The following is a 21792-nucleotide window of genomic DNA, read 5'->3' on the forward strand; positions in this document are numbered from 1 at the left end:
GAAACAAGGTCTCACTATGTAGCCTAGGGTAGCCTAAAACTCCTGATCCTCCTGCCTCAGCCTCTCTAGTGTTGAGAATAAAGGCATGTACCACCACGCCCAGCAGGAAATGTATATCTTTATCTAAGGTATTTGTAGTTACAGAGATACCTTTATAAAGCTTCTCAGGTCTCAGTGATCATAAAGAGAAAAGTCTACAGCTTTTAAATCACAGAGGGAATGGTTAATATATCATATGTGAAAACAGGTGCACTGTAGCAGATAAAAAATTACAGTTTTTAGACAGTGGGAAGACTACAGAGAGAATAGGGAGCTTGTTTTGGGACAAACAGGGAAAACCAGTCAACCTCTTGTTTTAGGATGAGAGATAATCTCACAGCTGCCACCCTGATGGTAACTCCTGCCTATTTATAAACTAAGTGAAAATGACATGATGTTCTAAACACCGCAAAATAAAACAACCTAAAGGTCCAAAATGTAGTTCAGCAGGCGAAATTTGATACTTTATTATAAAGTACGCTAAACCTAACCTATGTGTGTGAAAGAAGATGCAATAAAGAATTTTTAGTTGTGTAAAGAAACAAAGTGGCAAACAAAGCCAAGATGTTGTAAGAAGGGAAATAACATCAGCTGGGGGTGGTGGTGCACATCTGTAATCCCAGCACTCAAGGCTGTGACAAGAGGATTATTGTAAGTTCGAGACCAGCCTGGGCTACAAAGTGAGCTCAAGGCCAGCCTGAACTGTACTGTGAGACCCTTTCTCAAAAAGAATCCCCCCTTCTCCCCGCAAAAAGGGGAAATAACTTAAAAAGCTAAAAATGTAAAGATTAAAAGTCCAGGGAATTTTGTCTTGAAACCCTGTATCACTTTAAATGTTCTTGCTTTGGTTTGTTTATGTTTGTGATGCTGGTATGCTGCTACTGTTCTGTTTTTTTTTCCTCTCTCATTTACTACTCTCTTTAAAATAAAATTTAAAAAAAATGGAAGTCCAGGGAAAACAGAAGACTAAAAAGCAAGAGTAGCACACATATCAATTAGGTATGAGCCTGGAATAAAAACTAGAATCTAAATTTGGGTAAAACAGGATGAGAAAAAGGCAGTTTCTAAAAAAAACTGTCCAAGCAAATGCCCATTAACAGATGAATGCACTGAAAAAAAATGTGATTTATACATACAATAGAATATTACTCCTATAAAAAGGAAATGAAGTTCTGATTTATGCTATGATACAGATGACCTTTGAAAACATTACTGTGAATAAATAAAACAACCAGATATGGATATATATATTACAGGGTTCTACTTACATGGAATATCTAGAATAGGCAAATTCATAAAGGCAGAAAGCAGATTTGAGTACCAGGGGCGAGGGAAAGGAAGAGTGGGGAGTTACTGCTTACTGGGTACATTTCTGGGGGTGAAGAAAGGGTTCTGGAAACAGAGGTAAAAGATGTACAACATTATGAATGTAAGTAATCCACTGAAGTGTACACATAATATTGGCTAAAATGACAAATGTTATGTTATGTACATTTTATCACAAAAGGAGCTAAAACAGACTAAGAGAAAAATTAGTATGCAACAAAACAAAACCAGAAATTAAAATAATAAAATATGTTAACATATTGCAAGAATATGACCCTGAAATATAATCTAAGGAACATAAGTAAAATGTAGAGGATGTTTGTCAAAGAAGCAGTAGCATAAATAACTCTATTACAAATAAGGAGGATGATTATATAACAACATCTTAATCAGGACTTTTTCAGAGGAAAGGGGACAGTTAATCACACACGGACAACAGGTATTCACTGGGATCATTTCTATGTAAGAACAGTCAGGTCTCCTAAGGCAGATTTCAAACCCACAGCTTGGGGTCTGGCAAAAGAGCAACACTCTCAGTATCTTCTTGAAGGACACAACCAAAAATGCAAGGCCGGTTTAGTTTTTCTTTTTTCTAACTGAGAAATTAACATACAATTACATGAACTTTATTGACTTTTACTAATTTGGGACTCATAAAACAACACATTTAGATTTTATTTCATAAAACAACACGTTTAGATTTTATTAAGAGCTATAATTTGCTATTTTAGGGATTTTAAAAAGGTGAATGATACTATGAAACACAATGATAGATACACAAAGTCCCGACATGAATTATTTTAGAAATCTACATTTCTAAACTGGATATGGTAGCGCATGCCTGTAATCCCAGCACACGGGAGGCTGAGGCAGCAGGATCATTGCAAGTTTAAGACAGCCTGCATAACAAGACCCTGTCTCAAAAAGACCAAAAAAAAAAAAACTTTCTATATATTACACTATAGCCATTATAGCTCTATTGATACGTATATATCCTTTTATAATTATATTTGTGGTTAATTAAGCTCGAAAAATTTTAAAGTCAAATTAGAATTCCTGAAAATATTAGTAGCTCTGATATCCTGTCCATCTTTATCTTAAAACTAACATTAATCTTAATGACCTACAAACAGGTTAATTTAAACAGTCCGTACCTTACATGAGAAGCTCCGACTTGGGATGTTTCTTGCTAACTCTGATATCTTGGGTTTATTCTGCAGACACTTGGTTAGGTGATATTTTTTCAATTTTATTCTATGGTAATAATGACCAGCGAGGTTACAATGATTCATATGCTGTTTCTGCATGCATTTCCCAAGGTGAGGAATACTATACTTCAAAGCCCGGAGAAATAATTTGGTCTTCTGTTGCATGATATCAAAGTCCCTGGTTTATGCTCCCTTTGGGGCTGCCTGGACACGAATGATTTCGGACGTGTTACTATATGATAGGTTCGCAGAGTATCTAAGATCACCAGCTCTTCCCCTTCCCCTTCAGGGACACACACCCCTTATGTGATAACACCTGCAGTCAGCGGTAACTTCGGTTAAATAAATTTTAAAACTTGTGTAAGTGAAAGTTTCACTCAAATAATACTTCTCGGCAGAGGTGATTTAAAAGTTCCATTTGTAAAGTCAATTTTATTATGGTCAAGTTATGCAGCACTGATTCTGGTACACAAAGGAGCAAACTAAAAAAAAAAAACAGAAAACAAAATAAAAAATTGCAAATAGATATACTTAATGGGAAATTTCAGGCACTCTAAGAGTTTCAAAGGCAAAATGGGCTTGCTCTTACACAATTCTGAACCTACCTGTGGTATGCATGTGGAGGGTACACTGAAAAGGCTTGTTTACCAAAGACATTTGAGGGAGATTAAAATTTGTTGAGTGTCGGCTATGTGCCAGCTGCTTCATCTACTTGTCTAATTATACTTTATACGGACTGGAGAAAGGAGCTATATTACAGCAGTAAACTGTGGCTGTAAGAGGTTGAAATTACCGCCCGAAGTCACTTGGACTCTTAAGTACTATAGCAAAAGGTCCAATCCGATCTGACTCCAAATCTTGTCTATAAGCGATTACACTTTCATGTTAAACGAGTATTTAGCTCTCTACAAAACCAAAAATGACTGCAAGATGTACAAATAAAAATGAGGCCCTTTCTGGTTTCTGCTGGTAAGTTAAGTTCTTTTTAACCATGACAGCTAGTTAAGCAGTTAGGATTCAAACCTGGTTCAGATCTGGACACTGCACTTAACTCTGTCTCTGTGTCTTTGGCTTCCAGTTTTTGAAACATTAAAATAATGACATCATGTGTCTTCTGGCGTTGTTACTGTTTCAGAATAAAATGAAACAATTTAGACTTACTCAAAGCCCTTAATACAGAGAATGGCACGTAGTAACCACTCCACAGAAGGTAGCTGATATTTCTAGACTAGGAAAAATCTAGGTATGTTGCACCCTGTTGAATATAATCACAGAATTCGTTTGTAAAACAGCGTCTGGTGTCACAGGTAAAATACTGCGTCAGAGTTACTCCAGATCTGATCGGCTACAACATCCCTTCCCCCCTCAATCTCCTATGTCGCAGCAAAACAACGGGGGAGTGCATAGAGCAGCAGCAGCCGACATTAACAAAAAAGGAGAAAAAGGTCCCCTAAATCACTATGCCTGTCCCCACAGCCTCCAACCATCCGTCTTCCGCTCGCAGAGAAGACAGTATGCAAGATGAGGGATGAGGCTGGGGTAGACAAATAGGCGTTTCCACGATCTATTCGTTCTCCTTGTGCAACTCTCCACCGAGAGATGTGACAATCGCAGTGAGAAACAGTATGGTTACATGCAGCGAAGAGACAAGGATCAAAGGAAGGACCAGGGGACTGAGAGGAGAAAAGAGGTTAGGGAAGAGACTCCAGCACCCATCCCTCATACGTACGCAAGACGAAAGAGTCAGTCCGGCTCTGCACACAAGCGAGAGAAGGAAGGCCGAAAAAACCGAAGCTCCCAGCGAGAAGCAACAACCACCCCAGTTACGTTCACCTGAAGTCAGAGCTGTGCACCCAGCAGACCCACAGCCTACCCAGAGCCGCCCAGAGCTGGTTTGCAGCACGCCGACCTACGTAACGCCGAACCAGGACGAGCGCTAAGCACATTTCGCCATCTTTATTGTGGTCAACAATGGAGTTTTTCTCCACCCGGGTTCTTTAATCTTCAAAGATACAACATTTTAAGGTCTTTGCTAGTCTTATGAGCTCGAGACGAAGCTGGAAAGGGGAAAATGAAGAGTGATAGTATTCCACTAGCTCTGTCTCAGCTTCCTCGTGCGCCGGTCCGCCCTCACTCAAGATGGCCGCCAGCAAAATGGTGCAATGACGCGAGACAGCGCCGCCGTGGTTGCCAAGGAGATGCGAACACCGGAAATGCGGAATTCGGGGAGGACGCGCGCACAGGCCGTAGGCTAGAGGGCGGGCGTCACAGGTCCTGTCAGGGAAGAACTTGGCAGGTCCTGACAGGGGAGAGCTGTTTCGGCCGCACCTCTGCTAGTAGTAGTAGACGGCGCGGCTGGGATGGAGTCGCGAGTCGCGGGCTCGGGGGTGGGCAAGCCTGAGCTAGCCGCGAGCGAAGGTGCCACACTTGGTGGCGCCACTCGGGGACCCGCAGTCTCGGCGTCCCTGGGAGCCGCCCGGTGGAAGCTCCTGCGACAGGTAAGGGGAACCTCTGGCCGAACCGTGGCCGCTGGCCACTCCCCTCTCAGGCACCTGGCGGCGGTGCCCGGTCCCGCGCTCTCTGCCTAGCAGCCTGGGGAGCTCCTGCTCTGTTCGGCCGGAGCCACTTGAAAAGCGCCCCCTCGCTTCACACTACGGTCCCACCGAAAAGGAGGACTTTTGGGTTGGGCGGGGAGAGGGACAGCCGTGGTCGAGCTGCTTGGAAACTCGGACCGAAGTGGGAGATCCGCTGCTAGACGCTCGTCCGGGCGGCTTTTCCCGGGCTCACTGCTCTGATCGCGGGGACCTCCGCTCCCACCGCCGCTGTCCTTCCCGCCTCTGTTTGGCCACCTTGCCCGGGCCACTTCTTGCTTCTGAACTCCCAGCCTGCTCTGTCTCCGTGCCGGGGAAGCGAGCACACCCTCAGCCGCAGTCTGGACGCCAGGGTTTAGTCTCCACCCGCTGGCCGCGAGCCTCTGGGAGAGCGGCGTAGTTGGCGGTGATGGGACCGGGAAACTGCGCGCGTCGCCTCGGTTTCTCGCGAACGGCTCGGCTTGAGGGGAGCGGGAAGAGCTGCGTCTGATCCCTCTGTCACTGGGACGAGAAAGTCAAACGTTTGTTTTCTAGTTTGGGGCGATCAGCGGGATACTCGGTGTCCCAGGTGAACGGGTCAGGGCGTTGGTTGGTCCAGGGAGGGTATCTGCTCCTACTTCAAAGTTGGTGTGGTTCGTGATGATTTCATTCCTGGAAAGGTTTGACGGGAGTTCTCATTGGCCCTCCCTGACACTCTAAACTGCTGGAAGTGAAATCTGTTCAGGTTTTCACATCCCATTTTATGCCTGTGCCCGAGAGTTCCTAGAACTTTTGAGTACACTTTCCACCTCGGGCGACAGTTTCCCAGCTCTCACCACCTCACTTGCAATTGTGCTCGTAGTGCTTTTGAGGTCATTTTGTTTGCAGTTTTCTTGGGTCGTTTCAAACAGCGGTCTTTTAGTGCTAATACAGGGTAACTCAGCGTGAAGATCATTTCTTTGCTGAGGCATTTACAGTTTTCCTAGAGCATTAAGGATTAGGTTTTGCCGTCAAGGACAACGAAATGAATATTTCATATATCATTGTCTCATTTGTCATATACAGTCAAGTGCATATCTCTTAGAATTAATCAAATCTTATATTGAGCTTCCTAATGTGAAAATCCAACATCTGAACTGCTCCAAAATTTGCAACTTTTTAAAATGCTGACACGATGCCACAAGTGGAAGATTCTACATCTGGTCTCCTGGAACTAGCGGCAGTCAAAATGCAGGTGCACCAAATATATAGAGTTATCTTCAAGTGGTGTGTGTAAGGTGTCTGTAAAGCAGATGAATTTGTGTAGACTTGGGTCATGTTTCAATTATAAAAATGTTACAGAATCCAAAAGAATCCACTAGTGGCCCCAGCCATTTCAAGAAAGGGATTAATTTTCATCCCTCACCTCTCCTATGATGCTTTCCAAAAACACAAACATGTTTGAGTAAACACTATCTTTTGTTACTCTGTGACATAACTTAAGAGATTCTTAGTATTGTAAAAATTACTGGGCCAACACTTTTGTTCATTCTGTCTAAACCAAAACCCTGAAAAGTTTCACCTGTGGATATCATTTGAACTCTGTACACATCTTGATATTTAATATTTTGGTACATATGTGCCTGCTTAGTGTCTTTTTTTTTTTTTTTCCACACTGGAAATCGAACTCAGGACCTTGTGCTTGCCAGGCAGGCACTTATGCCACTGAGCTATATCCCCAGCCATGCTTAATGTCTTTTAATCTCTGTTCGGTGAGTGATTTTTCACCCTTTACACTTGTTAATGTGAAGCTTCCCTCAACACCTCTGGGTTAATACCTTATTCTACCCTTTATTGCATTGTTTTACAGTTATTTGCATAGAGTTTCTTTTTCTTACTAGATGGGAGTTCTCCCTGGGGAGGGGGCTATCTTCTGTATCTAGTTCAGGAATTGGCTGGTTGGTTTTTAGCAGATAGTGTGAAATTCTGTGGAAAACATCAGCTTGAGGAAAGTGTTGAGGTGTCTGTAAACCTATGGTGTTGAGCCCTGACTGCATGAATTAGCTATTGCTGAGGAACACAACCACAATGTCACTATGACTTACAACAGTGAGCATTTATTTTGTTTGTGAATCTATGGGTCACCTGGGATTTGACTGACCCAGATTGTAATCAACTGGGTGTCTTTATACCGCATGCTTGATCTACACACCTGTAATCTTCTATCAGTTGACTGCCATGTTCTCATGGTGATGGCGGTTGTAAGAGAGCAAGCCCAACCACAGAATCACGTTGTAAGCCTCTGCTCTCATGATGTTTGCTAACATCTCTTTGGCCAAAGTAAGATACTTGGTTAAGCCCAATGTCAAGGAGCAGGAAAGTATGTTCTTTTCTTGGATATGACAGGGAGAAAGTGAATATTTTTCTACAGTAATGTAATCTATCACATACTAGACATTTGCAGCTTCTTGGTAAATATTTCAATCTCCATTCATATCTTGTATACACCCAGAATTAGGAAATCCTGAGGGATCCAACCAGTGCTGGAGATATGCAACTCTTTCTTTTGTGGGGGCACTTTCACAATATCTGTTGTTTTTGTTCTCTCGCTCACCGTTCTGTTTTTCCATTACCCTACATGGCTCCAATGTTGTCTCATGAACCTTCATTTTATAGTAACGGTTCAGTATCACCTATGTTTTGAATTCACATTTTTGAGAAAAGACCTCATTGACCTCGTTCATTATTTGGAGCCAGGTCACATGAAAAGTTGCTGACATTTGAATCTAATGCTAACTTTAATTAGATGAAAGTCTATGGATCAATAGCCATAGATGGTATGAATGTTGTTTTATTTTCCTCTTTGTTGGGTTTTATTTCCTGATAGCAAAATGGCCAGAGGCCATTTTAGGCTTTCATCATCCACCCAGCTAGTGATCCAGAAGAAATGACCCATTTTTCCTAACATCTAAATCATTTTCTCTGAACAACTCTGACAGGCTAAGTTTGAACCAATTATTGTGTCCAGGAGAATGGGGCACTTTGGTAACCTAGCACATTAGCTGCACTGAGGTGGGAAAGATAAAACCCTACCAGGATCACATGAAGGAATGGTGCAGGACAGATGAAAAAGTAGCAATGAGTGTTACACACTTACACAGATATTCCCAAACACATAGTGAATGAAATACCTTGCCTGGAGGGCTGAATACTTGGCTAAAGAATCTGATTAATTCAAGTTAAAGTAGGATGTTATATGTTTGAATACTGAAAGAGACTGCAGTTTTTGGAGTAGAAGTTTTTTTGTTTTTGTTTTTGTTTTTGTTTTTTTTTCTGGTACCGGGAACCGAACTCACGATGTTGCGCTTGCCAGGCAGGCGCTTTGCCGCTGAGCTAAATCCCCAGCCCCGGAGTAGAATTTAATATACTGTAGTTTGAGGCCAGATCTGCCCTGAACTTTGTATGATGGTGAGCGAACTCGTTCAATCTGGGTTTTTTAATTTGTATATGAAGAAATGAGACTAGAGTTCTTTTTTGGATTTTTTTTTTTTCCGGTACCAGGAATCAAACTCACGACATTGCGCTTGCCAGGCAGGTGCTGTGCTGCTGAGCTAAATCCCCAGCCCCTGAGACTAGAGTTCTTAGGGCCCTCTCCCATCTCTGGTTATTTTTAAATGGAATTATTTCCATGGGCTAGAAATAGTTTTATTTTCTAATGCTATTATTTTGTGTGTTCCCAGTATAGATTTTATTTATTTAACACTTTAAAAATTTTCCTGTTGAATACATATGCACAGAGACAGTTGAGCTCATGATGGTAACTCTACAAGATAGAAAAACTGGAAGTAAAATCTAAAAATGTAATATATAAAAAAGGAGTATAGTAGAGCCCTTCTTAAGTTAGTCCTAACTACTTGTCTGTGGATGTTGAGCATTGTGTTATCTCTGAACAGAGGGATTGAGGGTGAGTTTTTGCTCTTCTGTATTAAACTTCTTTTATACTGATCATGATTATTTTCAAACCATTTTTCATCTATTCCAAGGCACACATTTTAAATTGTAACATCTTGGCAACTGATATATGTTTTTTAATTAATAGCATGCCATAGTCAAATGGCAATCTATTTTATAACATCAAAAGAAAGAAAATGGTTGTGTTTTATGATTAGTAGTATTTTATATTTGACAAAAAACAGTCATGAGGAGGGCCGGCAATTTTTTTCCTTTTGAGGAAAAACACCAAAGACCCTTGACCACCAGAAAAATAATTTCATGTGAGTGTCTAAAATTGTGTCTTGCAGGGCTGGAGATATAGCTTAGTGGCGCAGCGCCTGCCTGGCAAGTGCAGGTCCTGAGTTTGATTCTTGGTATCAAAAAAAAAAAAATTGTTACTTGCATGAGGTGCTGTGTACCAGAAGACTTGTTACCTTGATTAGTACTTGAAAGGTTAAAGAAGCAAATCATAAAAATGATATGCATTTTATTGTTATTTAGTTAGTTAGTTAGTTTTTTTGAGACAGGATCTTACCATGCAGTTCAGGCTGGCCTTGAGCTCACTTTGTAGCCCAGGCTGGTCTCAAACTCACAGCAATCCTCCTGCCTTAGCCTCCTGAGTGCTGGGATTACAGCCATGCACCACCATGCCCAGCAATATGCATTATAGAATGAAGTTACAGTCTTGTGCCAAATCCTTCTAAATATTTATAATTAGTGCTCTAGGTTTTTACATTTGGCTTCCCATTCATAGTAAAATTTTAAGCAACATACTTTTTTTTTGAGATAGTCTTGTTGTGTTGCCTAGGCTGTCTTCCAACTCCTGGGCTCAAGTAATTCTCCTGCCTCAGTGTCCCAAGTGCAGTACTATAGCTAGAACTGCAGATGCAAACCACTGTGCTCACTTAGCAACTTACCTTTATCAGCCAAACTTACTTTATCTCCAAAATAGTCAACCTAGGGGCTGGGGATTTAGCTCAGAGGCACAGTGCCTTCCTGGCAAGTGCAAGGTCGTGAGTTCAATTCCCTGGTACCGGAAACAAACAAACAAAAAATATTCAACCTAGTTTGTGTGGAAGCAACATCTCTCTTTTAGCATTATTTTATTGTTCTTTTATGATATTTAATTGATAACATTAAATATTTGCCATTAGAATTTATTTTTCAAATATTTAATTTGTTATGTGTAGAATAACTACTATAGAAAAGTTTGTAAAAAAGCAAACTAAGTTGACAAGCAAACAATTCAACAGGGAATGGCTGCTACAGTATCTTTCAGCTCACATGGTACAGTCTGAATATTTAATGGAAGAGGTGAAGAATGTCTGTTAATCTAAAGAGTCAGTTAAGAGAGCTGCTACTCTATTTTGTGCTCTGTTAAGCCTTCTGATTCTATTGTGGGAAATGGATAATAGACACTAGAGGCCATGTCTTAGAAATAGCTCTATAGTGTACTTGTAGGTCTTGTGCTAAGGGACCCTTTATGGTTTTTATGACATTTCTTAACTTCCTGCAGCAATGCTGAACAGGGTCCTTAGTGAAACGCTTTCATTTTTTCCAGGAGTTTTCATATTTTTCACTGTTTGTATTTTTCATTTTATATTGCCTTCTTGCTCTTTCTAGATTCTGGGAGAAAAAGGGATAACATTGCTTTTTCATCCTCTCTCTCTCCCTTTTTATTTTTTTTCTTTTTTTGGCCATTTTAGACACTGCTGTGTGTACTAGGTACTTTCTTGAGCTCCTGGTTCAAGCTAAGACTCCAAAGTTTTATTTATAAGATTTATATCATTGTCTCCCTTTTTTTTGGTCTTTTTGAGGCAGGGTCTCACTACGCAGTTCAGGCTGGCCTTGAGCTCACTTTGTAACCCAGGCTGGCCTCAAACTCGCAACAATCCTCCTGCCTCAGCCTCCTGAGTGCTGGGATTACATGGGTGCACCACCATGCCCGGCTGTGTCTCTGAACTTAATTCTAGGATGCTTTTTAATCTTTTGCCTTTTCTACCTTAATATAATTACTTTTCCTAAATTATTTATTATTAAATCCACTGAATGGAGTAAGGAGAATACCTTAGGGTCTTTGACTCACCATAGGCGTTAATGCAGAACTATAGAATATATAAACAGTGTTCTCACATAGAGGAAAGAGAGCACTAACGTCAGCTATACCTAGATTTTAGTCTAATCCTGGGTCTACCACTTGCTGTGTGGGTTTTTACTGGTCTTCTATACTAAGTACATAGATGTCTATAGAATATACTTTTAAAAACTTTATTCTTGACTTTGTTTTATAGCCCACTTTTGCTTTCCCCTTTTCTTTCTCATCTATATTTTAGTGTTATTTTGTTGTGCTGTCAAAATTTGTAAGCCTTGTTAAAGCCTTTGGTAGCAGCCATGGCGTGAGGAAATCTTCAAACTGGGAATCTGGGCACCTTTTTGCTTTCTAAATCTCTATTTCCTTTTCACTTATTAAGTGAAGATAATAACATACTCTGGTGGGTTGCTTTGAGGGTATGAGTTATTCATGTGGAATGTTTAGCTTAGAATCTGGCACAGCACAGATTCACAATAAATAGTGACTATTGCCATTGTCATTATGATTCTTCTTAATTACATTGAGTCCTCTTTGGGAATTTTTTTTTTTCATCTTTGGTTGGATGGTGGGTCCTTCTTTAAAGAGATATTAACTTTTTCTCCTTGTTTTGTATCCCCTCTTTATGATGGTTGAAATAATATAGAATCCTAATGCTTTCCCTCTAGCTGTGTTTGATTCGCCTTGACCTTTCTTCTGTCTTGAGACCTGTGTAGAGCTAATTCTGTTTACATGTTAATACGAACTTTAAAGAAAGGCCTAACTTTCATTTTTGCTTATTAACTTACGTTTTGTGCTCACCTACTTCATTCTTTTGGGGCTCTCATTCTTAGAGGAGAATTATTCTTTTTGAACCTTAGAATTAAACACTGATTTTAAACTGTTCTGATTGAATTTTATACCTTTTATACCTTTTGCCTTTCTATAGGGTAACTTTTAGAGGAATTGGCTATTTTGTTGGGTGATAACAAATGTCAGTAGATACAGGTCTTTCCTCTTATTCCTTTCTAGCAGATATGACTGCTTGCCTGTGATCTAGAAGCTCAGTGAGGGAAAGGATATTGATTAAAGAAGCATTTTATGTCTCTCTAAGGTGGGCTGGATGTTTAAGACCAGAATTTCTATCATTCATCTTCTCTAGAAGTTTATCCTTTGGAGTTATGCTGTGGGGAAGAAGAAATTAGTTGCTTGATATTGCTCATGGAATCAGAATATCTAGCTACTTTTAAAAGATTTTCAATCGTATTGCTGTGTTTAGCCTTATTCCTTGCATGAACTTTCTATTACTATAATAAAATAGCTAAAGTAGTTAACTTATAAAGAAGAAAGGTTTATTTTGGCTAATGGTTTGAGAGATTTTAGTCTATGATCAAATGGTGGATTCATTGCTTTTAGCCTATGGCAGTGGTGCCTAGTATATGATAGATCAAACTCTTTTATCTCATGGCAGGAAGCAAAAAAGAAAAAGGCCAAGTCCCATTTCAAGGATACATTCCTAATGATCCAAGAACTTCCCACTAAGCCCAACTCCTAAAGGTTCCACCACCTCTGTGTTAGTTACTTTCTCATTGCTGGGACAAAATACTCAACACGCACAACTCAATAGAAGAAAGATTTATTTTGGCTCACATTTTCAGTCCATAGTCTGCTGACTCCAAGGCTGGAAGTGGCTTGCCAGAGAAGCATAGTAGAGAAAAGTTGCTTATGTCATGATGTTTAGAAAACAGGGAGAGAAGGGAGGCACTGGGGAGATACACTCTTCCAGGTCATGTCCCCAGTGGCCTGCCTCTTCCAATCAGGCCCTACCTTTCAACAGCACATTTAGGTCTGGAATCATCCATCAATCTATCCACAGGTGAGTATATCACCCTCTATGATTCAGACAGCTTCCAAAAGTCCCGCCTCTAAGTGCATGAGACATTGAAGGGACATTCCAGATCCAAATCACAACATTCCACCCCGGCCCCAAAAGATTCATGCATATCTCTTTATGCAAAATGTTTTCAATCCATCTCCTAGAGTTGCCAAAGTCGTAAGAGTTCCAGTGTTGCTGAAAAGTCCGAGTCCAAAGTCTCCTTTGAGATTCTAGGTAAACCCTTAGCTGTGAGCCCCCATAAGAATAAAAAAGAAAGTTAAACACTTCTAGTGTACAATGGCATGTTCCAAAATTAGCAAGAGAATAGTAAGAAATGTACCAAAGGAAGACTGACACCCAGCAGGGCAAATATTAACTTCTGTAGTTCCATGTTCAGTACCTTGGCTGGTAGTGGCAAGGTGTGAGGCTCAGAGTGCTTGTATGGCCCCAGCTTTACAGCATTGTTGGTTGCAGTTTTCAGGGTGGCTTTGCCCACTGCCCACAGCTTTGTGGAGCAGATGTTCCATGTTCCTGGCTTCTCTTAATTTTCTGGGGTCTCCCCCATGCTTTTGGCTTCATTGTCACAGCTTCATGCACTATTCTTTCGGGACACACTGCGTGGCCTTTCAGTCCTTCTTCTGAAGTCTGGATGGAAGCCTGTCTGACCCTACAACTCTTGCATTCTGCGTGCCTCTTATGTCAGCACTATGTAAATAATGCCAGGGTCTGCTGCCAGCTTGAACAGTAGAGGGCACCCTTAGATTGTGGCTGTAGAGGCTTTAAGTGCTCTGATATTTGAGCACTGTGAAACAAATCCCAAAGAACCAATTTCCTTGAGCCTGATTCCTGGGGCTTTTCTCTAACTTTTGGACCCTTGAGCTTGCAAAGTAGGGTCTTGTGGGTTCCTAGAATTCTCTCGAGGAATCCTTCCTATTGTCCTGATGCAAAGTTCTTGTCTTCTTTTAAATGCTTATCTTTTGAGCAACCAAGTTATCTTCTGCTTCAACTTTACAGTTTTTTTTTTTTTTCCTGGCAAAACTAGAAGCTTCTAAAATCAGTTTTTTGCTTCTGTTTTTCAGTGTAGATCTCACTAAATGGCAGCAAGCAGTAGCTGTGCTATACCAAATGTTGGACTGCCTTGAAATTTACTCTGCAAGATTAATTAGTCCACTGTCCTCAATCTTAGTGTCTTGCAAAGTCTTAGGACATGAGCAAAATGTGGACATGTTTTCTGCCACAGCAATAACACATTTGACCTCTAGCCAACAGACTTCTTCCCAGTTGAAACCTCCTGTGCCTGGTCTTACTGTCTACCTTTTTTCAACATTCTGGTCTTCTGGGCTGTGACTAGAATATCCCATCAAGCTTAGCTTACAGCATTCTAGATCTTTGCTAGCTGGCATCTTCAATCTTTTCCAAAGTCCACCCATGAACCAGTTCCAAAGGCCTCTAAATCATATGGTTAGGCAGTCACAGCAATGACCCTCCTTTGTGGTACCCATATCCATTTTGTTCAGTTGTTTTATTGTTGGGATAAAATACTTGATACCCATAACTTAAAGGAGGAGAGGTTTATTTTGGATTGCATTTTTAGTCCATAGAAAGCCAGCCCCAAGGTGGGTAGGCTTGATGGAAGGGGCTGGCAGAGGAAAGCTGTTCATGTCATGGGAGCCAGGAAGTAGAGAGAGAAGTGAGAATCTGGGAAGGGAGATAAATATACCCTTTCAGGTCATGGCTTTTAAAACTATTTTTTACATGAAACTTTCAAGAAAAGCCCATCTTTTTTAGGTGCTAACTTTAATTCCTGGCACCTGGAAAAAAAAAAAAAGGAAAAAGAAAAAAAAGCCAGGAATATAGCTCAATGGCACAGCACCTGCCTGATAAGCGGGAGGTCCTGAGTTTGATTCTCAGTACCAAAATAAAAGGCCATCTTTTTTTATTAGTGCATATTATCTCTTGTCCTTCCCTTTGCCCTCCCACTTATTCCCTTCTTTTCTCTAAAGGTCTCCCTTCTACTGTCATGTTCTCTCTTTTTTTTAGATTCCACATATGAGAGAAAACATACAATATTTTCTTAGTCTGGCTTATTCTGCTTAACACGGTGAATTCCAATTCCATCCTTTTTTTTTGGCAAATGTCATGATTTCATTCTTTTTATAACTAATACTCCACGTGTATACATACCACATTTTCTTTATTCATCAGTTGATGGGCATTTATTTCCGTAGCTTAGCTGTAGTGATGTGCTGCAGTAAACACAGGTATGCAGGTATCTCTAAGCTGATTTTAATTCTTTCAGGAATGTCCTGAAGAGTGGTATCTATTTTTTAGTGTTTTGAAGAACCTCTATACCTGTTTCTATTGTGGCTGCACTAATTTACATTCCCACTAGCAGTGCAGAAGAGTTCATTTCATTCGCACCCCCATTCTCACCAGTGTGTATTGTTTTTTGATGATACTCCTTCTGATTGGGGTGAGAGAGAACCTCAGTGTAGTTTTGATTTGCATTTTCCTGATGGCTAAAGAAGTGGAACAGCTTTCATGTACTAATTGGCCATTTGTACTTTTCAAGTGTCTGTTGAGTTATTTGCCCATTTTTTATGCTATTTTTTGAGTTCTTTATATATTCTGGATATTAATCCTGTATTAGGAGAATAGTGGTAGAGATTTTCTCCCATTCTGCAGGCTTGCTCTTCATTTTGTGAATAGTTTACTTTGCCATGCAGAAGCTTTTAAGTGTGATGTAATTTTGTCTCTTCCTGCTATTTTTTGTGCTATGGAGTCCTATTCAATAAGTCTTTGCCTGTATCTGTGACTTAAAGTGCCTCCCCTATGTTTTCTTCTAGCAGTTTCAAAGTTTCAGGTCTTGTATGTAGGTCTTTTTAAATTGATTTTTGTATAGGGTACAAATGGGGATCTATTTTCAGTCTACTACATATGAAAATCCTGTTTTCCTAGCACCATTTGCTAAAGAGGCAGTCTTTTCCCAATGTATGTTTTTGGGCCCTTTGTCAAGAATCAGGTCATTGTAGTTGAATAGGTTTGGTTCTGTGTCCTGTTTTCTAGTACTCCATTGCTGTACATGTCTATTTTTATGCCAGTACACTGCTGCTTTTTTAAATTATGGCTTTGTAGGATATTTTGAAATTGGGTACTTTGATAAATAGACCACCTTACCTGACCTTCCATCTAAAAGACCAACTTTCTTCCCTTCCCTCCCCTCCCCTTCTCTCCTCTCCCCTCTGCTTCCCTTGCCTTCCCTTCTGTTTTTTTGAGACAGAGTCTCCTTGGCTGGCCTTGAACTCACTATGTAGCCCAGGCTGGCCTTGAACTCACAGTGATCCTCCTGCCTCACCCTCCTTAGTGCTGGGATTATAGGCATGCCCCATCACGTCTGGCCCTTTTTTTATTTTAAAGAGAAAAAAAAATAAAAGAAAATTTCAAAACAAGGTAATGGGAGAGTAACAATGGTTAGCATATTGCATATTGTTATCTGTAAATTAGTAAATTAGTTACTCAGAGTATAATATATAAGCATTTAATCTTCCAAACAATATTAGCACAAACCTTTCTTTTCAATAAACTAAGAGAAATTAGTAGTATATCTATCTTAACTATTATGTGTATGTGTGTGTGTATTTTTTTTCCCTTCTTTTCTCCTTTCTCCCATCCCAGTTTCTCTTTCCTTTTGAACAGTTTCTTCCCACTTTACAATATCTGTTGTACATTTTGGATCTCATTTACTCTTTCAGCTTTTTATACAAGAGGGACAATACAGTGTTTACACTTGTGAGTCTGGTTTATTTTACTAATGAGTATGGTCTTGAGTTGCATCCAATTACCTATAAAAGTCTCAAGTTTATCCTTCTTTACGGCTGAGTAGTACTCCATTGTATAAAAATACCATGTGTTTTTTATCCATTCCTTGGTTGATGGGCATTTGGGTTGTTTCCAAGATTTAGCTATTACAAGTTGTGCTGCTGTAAACATCAGGGCACATATATCACTGTGGTACAATGGTTTTAATTCTTTTGGGAAGATAACCCAGAAGGGGAATGACTGGGTCGAATGGGACTTCCAATCCTAGTTTTTTTAAAGGAATCTCCACACTGGTATCCGCAGTGGTTGCCCCGTCTACACTGCCACCAACAATGGAGAAGAGTTCCTTTTTCCTAACAGCCCCTCCAGCATTTGTTATTGGTTGATTTCTTGATGATAGTCATTCTTTCCAGGTTGAGATGGAATCTCCGGTTGTTTTAATTTCAATCTTTTGAATGACCGGTGATGTTGAACATTTTTTCAAATATTTATTTGGTGTTTGTATTTCTTCATCTGAGAAGTGTATTTTCATCTCAGATGCCCATTTTTGGATTGGGTAGTTAAATTTGGGAGGTCTGGTTTTTTTTTTTTTTTTTTTTTTTTTTTTAGTTCTTATATGTTCTCAATAGTAATTCCTTCTCTGAGGAACAGCTGGAAAACATTTTTTTACCACCTTGTGGATTGTCTCTTCATTCTTTTATTATCTTTTCTTGCTGTGCAAAAGCTTTTTAATAAGATGAGATCCCAGTTGTTGATTCTTTGTGATAGTTCCTGTGCAATCAAGGTTTCATTCATATTTTGCCTATAACAAAGTCTTCAGGAGTTTTATGTATTCTTCCAGCAGATATAATTTTTCTGTTTTAATATTTAGATCTTTGATCCATTTTGAATTTAGTTTGATGCATGGTGAAAGATATGGATCCAATTTAAGATTTAACCATGTGTAAAGCCAGTTTTTCCAGCACCATTTATTAAAGGGCTATCTTTCTTCCAGTGAATGTATTTGGCCAGTGAATGTATCTTTGCCAAAGATAAGGTGGCTGAGTATGTTGGGAGTTGGTTCTGCATCTTCTCATCTGTTCTGTTGACCTTTGGGTCTTTTTTTTTCCAGTACCATGCTGTTTTTATCACAGTAGCTTTATACTATAATTTAAGTCAGGGATTGTAATGCCCCCTGCCTTGCCTTTGTTGCCCAGAATTGCTGTTGCTATTCTAGGTCTCTTCTGGTTCCAAATGAATTCTAGGATTGTTTTCTCTAATTCTGTGAAATATACTGTAGGAATTTTGATTGGAATTGCATTAAATCTGTATAACAGTTTTGGAAATATGGGCATTCTCAGTATATTGGTTCTTCCTACCCAAGAGCAAGGGATATCTTTCCATGTTCTGATAGCCTCTTCAATCTCCCTTTTCAGAGTACTGTAGTTTTCAATGTGAGGTCTTTTACATCTGCTGTTAGATTTCTTACTAGATATTTGGATGCTACTGTGAAAGGTATTGTTTCCTTAATTTCTTTCTTGTGAGTTTGTTATTTGTGTACAGGAATGCTATTGATTTTTGAGTGTTGACTTTGTATCTAGCTGTGCTATTGAATTTACTTATTAAATCTAGCAGTTTTTTCTTAGAGTTTTGGGGGTCTTCTATGTAGAGTATAATGTTATCCACAAATAATAATAATTTAACTTCTTCTGCCCTATCTTTATTTATTTATTTATTTATTTTATTTCTTACTCTTGTCTAGTTGCTCTGGCTAAAGTTTCTAGTTTCTGGCTAAAGGACTATGTTGAATAAGAGTGGAGACCGTGGACATCCTTGTCTTGTTTCTGATTTTAGAGTGAAAGCTTTCAGTTTTTGTCCATTTAGTGTGATGTTGGCTGTTGGTTTGTCATAGATGGCTTTTATCAGGTTGAAGTAAAGACCATCTATTCCAATTTTCTGTAGGGTTTTATTATGAATGGGTGCTGGACTTTGTCAAAAGCTTTTTCTGCATTTATTAGATGATTATATGGTTTTTGTCCTTGGCTCTGTGAATACTGTGTATTACATTTATTGATTTACATATATTGAACCATCCCTGCGTCCCTGGGATGAATCCAGCTTGGTCATGGTGTATAATATTGATGGTTTGCTACATTCTGTTTGCCAGTATCTTGTAGAGGATTTTTGCATCTATGTTCATTAGGGAGATTGGCCTGTAGTTCTCTTTCTTAGTTTAGTCCTTCTCTGGTTTTGTATCAGGGTAATGCTTGCTTCCAGGAATGAATTTGGGAGTATTGGTTCCCTTTCAATTCATTAAAGAGTTTGAGAAGTAGTGGCACTAGCCCTTCTCTAAGTTTCTTGTAGAATTCAGCAGTGAATCCATCACCTCCTGGGCTCTTCTTTCTTGGTAAGTTTTTAATTGTATCTTCAATTTCATTGATGATTTTGATTTATTTAGGGTTTTTATATCTCCTTTATTCAGCTTTGGTAATTCATATGTATCTAGAAATCTGTCCTTTTCTTCTGCATTTTCCATCCTATTTTTTAGAAAGCGGACCCCATTCAAACTGGCTCCTGAGTCCCTTTGACATAAATACCATTTTTTGTAGCTTTCTTGTTTTCTCATGTGCAGGATCTTCCAGGCTTATTTTGTACAATTTCTTACATTTCTCCAATAGGGCCTTACTTTGTTCAAGTAGCAGAGCATATTTAGAAAAAAAGTACACACATCTATTTGGAAATACAGTATAGTTTTAAAAAATGAAGTACATCATTACTTTATACACTACTTTCATTTTGATCCAAAACTACTGGGATTTTTCCTTAATCTCATCAATATCACAGAAATCTCTTCTTTCTCCCACACTTACAACACTAATTTTCAAGATGGCACCAACAGAAGTGATCATATGATTGATTAAAACACACAATATATAACACCCCGCTCCCTAGCCACCCAGGCTCAGGAAAACATAATACCTGCCTCTGCTTAGGTATGTTTGAAATTCAACTTTTAACTTCTATCTCCTCATCTCATTGTAGATTCTGCTTATCTTCTCCATTATATTCTGGAATTGACAGATATCTCCCCGAGAGAAGTGGTTACAGAAGCCAGGCTCACTTCTCTAGGCTTGTCTCAGTTTTGAGATATTAGACTGGTAAACTGGGTTGGTTGTGCTTGCCTATAATCCCATCTACTTGGAGGATAAGACAGGAGGATCTTATATTGGAGGGCAGCTTGGTCATTCTTAGAAAGACCTTGTCTCCAGATAAAAAATAAAAGGGGGTGGGGAAGTACCTCGGTGGTAAAGCATCCCTGGTTTCTAAATCCAGTACTAGAAAAATAAATATGTTAGACTGATAAATCTTGGCTGTCCTCTTCTTTGTCTTCTGAGGTCTTTAGGTGTATTTTAAAATACTTTGCTTATCTTTTCTCATTGTGTGCAGTAGGAGGTTGGTCCCAATGATTGAATTGAACGTTATTGGAAGTGAAAGTCCCATTACCATTTAAATTTTGAACACTTAGCTTATGTTATGTTTATATAACCACAATATTTGATTTTATTTCAAAGGTTCTGAAGCAGAAACACCTGGATGATCGTCTGCGACATGTATCTGTAAGAAGGTTTGAGTCATTTAATCTGTTTTCAGTGACCGAAGCCGAGAAATGGGAAACTAAAGAAGAGGCTGGTGCATGGATCCAATACAGAAGTGTCTTTTATCCTGAATATAGTATCTTCTTAAGGTAACCATTGTTCTTCTTACAATTTTTAACTGTCTCTTGTAGAAGGGAAAAAATCTTCTAGAAGATTGTTCTTTTAATAAAGAATCTCATTCTTCCTTCTACTGAATTTGCAGACAATTTTTACCAAAATTTAGGCTTTGCATATTTGTTTTAGAACATCCTGCTGCTTTAACTGGTTCTTGCTGTATTTTCAGACTAAAGAAAAAAGTTCTTAGGCATATGGTTAGGTTTGAGAATAAAGTGAGTTGCGAATCAAACGGTTAACTGTTCTCTCATACATAGCATTTGACTATGAAAAGAAGCCAAAGGTTTTTTTTTTCGTTTTTTTTTTTTTTTTTTTTAAGCAAAAAAGGTTGAAAATGAAAACAGATTTTTTGCAAACTACTTTTCAAGTAGTAGTTATTTGAAAAATGAAGCTTTGGTATTTTCCCATTCGTGTTTTGTCACTTTCAGAATAGAATCAGAAGAATAGGAGAACATTCAGCTAAAAACACTGGTAGTGTGGGAAATACACAGACTGCTCTGGCTTTGAAAATTAGAAGGGAGACAAGAGAGGTGCAAACTGCAGTAACAAGATATCACTTTTACTGAATTAATTTTCTTGCAGTTATATTCTAGTACATTGCAATAATACTGTAGCTGTTTCATTTTATAAAATCTGCTCTTCCTGACAGGATTTAACATTTTGAAAAGGAGAGGCACATTTATAGTAACTGTAAGAGGATCAAAAACATTTCTGGTGGACATATGACTGGATAAGGCTTAGATGAGGCTAGGAGTAATTTTAAGCAAAAAATTTTCATGAAGGATATCTATTTATAATACATGTTTCTTCAACTATTTTAATTTTAAGTCTTTTGGCTTGGCCTAGTAGCTTAGACTGGGGTAAGGCCTTGTGGTATCTGTTTAGTATAGTACACTGAAATGAGATCATATGTTGCTTCTCTAGGGAACAAAGAAGACAAATCAAACCATTACTCCATGGAATTTAGTATGTGCCTTGTGAGTGCTTAATAAGTAAAACCTTGGCAAGTCTGGTAACTGAGCAGACATGAGTACTGATTTATACTTAAAAGCATAGTTTTATTACAAGGTGTGACAAAAACCAGGGGTGACTGTTAAAACACCTTTTGTTCTATTTAGAGGAAACTTTATAGGGTCTATAAAGTATGATCCAGTGTATGCAGAAA

General features: G+C 39.1%; 2 protein-coding genes across 15 annotated transcripts in view; one reads left to right on the top strand and one right to left on the bottom strand.

The window, feature by feature from the left end:
• The window catches only part of Prepl (prolyl endopeptidase-like), a 35591-nt gene extending 31113 nt beyond the window's left edge, over nucleotides 1-4478 (bottom strand). For 2 of the 11 annotated variants that reach the window (XM_013517574.1, XM_013517570.1), the window contains exons 1-2: nucleotides 4303-4478; nucleotides 2520-3055 (exon numbers count right to left, since the gene is read on the bottom strand). In XM_013517574.1, coding sequence (XP_013373028.1) covers nucleotides 2520-2738 — 219 coding nt within the window. In that variant the 5' untranslated portion in view covers nucleotides 2739-3055; nucleotides 4303-4478. Of the gene's footprint in view, nucleotides 1-2519; nucleotides 3056-3178; nucleotides 3808-4302 lie in introns of those variants that run through there. The other 9 variants (XM_005390951.2, XM_005390952.2, XM_013517572.1 and 6 more) reach the window with 9 other exon arrangements.
• Nucleotides 4479-4527: 49 nt separating this feature from the next.
• The window catches only part of Camkmt (calmodulin-lysine N-methyltransferase), a 376955-nt gene continuing 359690 nt past the window's right edge, over nucleotides 4528-21792 (top strand). For all 4 annotated transcript variants that reach the window (XM_005390948.2, XM_005390947.2, XM_005390949.2 and 1 more), the window contains exons 1-2: nucleotides 4528-5071; nucleotides 20430-20602. In XM_005390948.2, the coding sequence (XP_005391005.1) occupies nucleotides 4934-5071; nucleotides 20430-20602 (311 nt within the window). In that variant the 5' untranslated portion in view covers nucleotides 4528-4933. The remainder of the gene's footprint in view (nucleotides 5072-20429; nucleotides 20603-21792) is intronic.

Source organism: Chinchilla lanigera, unplaced genomic scaffold (genome assembly GCF_000276665.1).
Source record: "Chinchilla lanigera isolate Chin_1 unplaced genomic scaffold, ChiLan1.0 scaffold00040, whole genome shotgun sequence".
Classification (NCBI taxonomy): domain Eukaryota; kingdom Metazoa; phylum Chordata; class Mammalia; order Rodentia; family Chinchillidae; genus Chinchilla; species Chinchilla lanigera.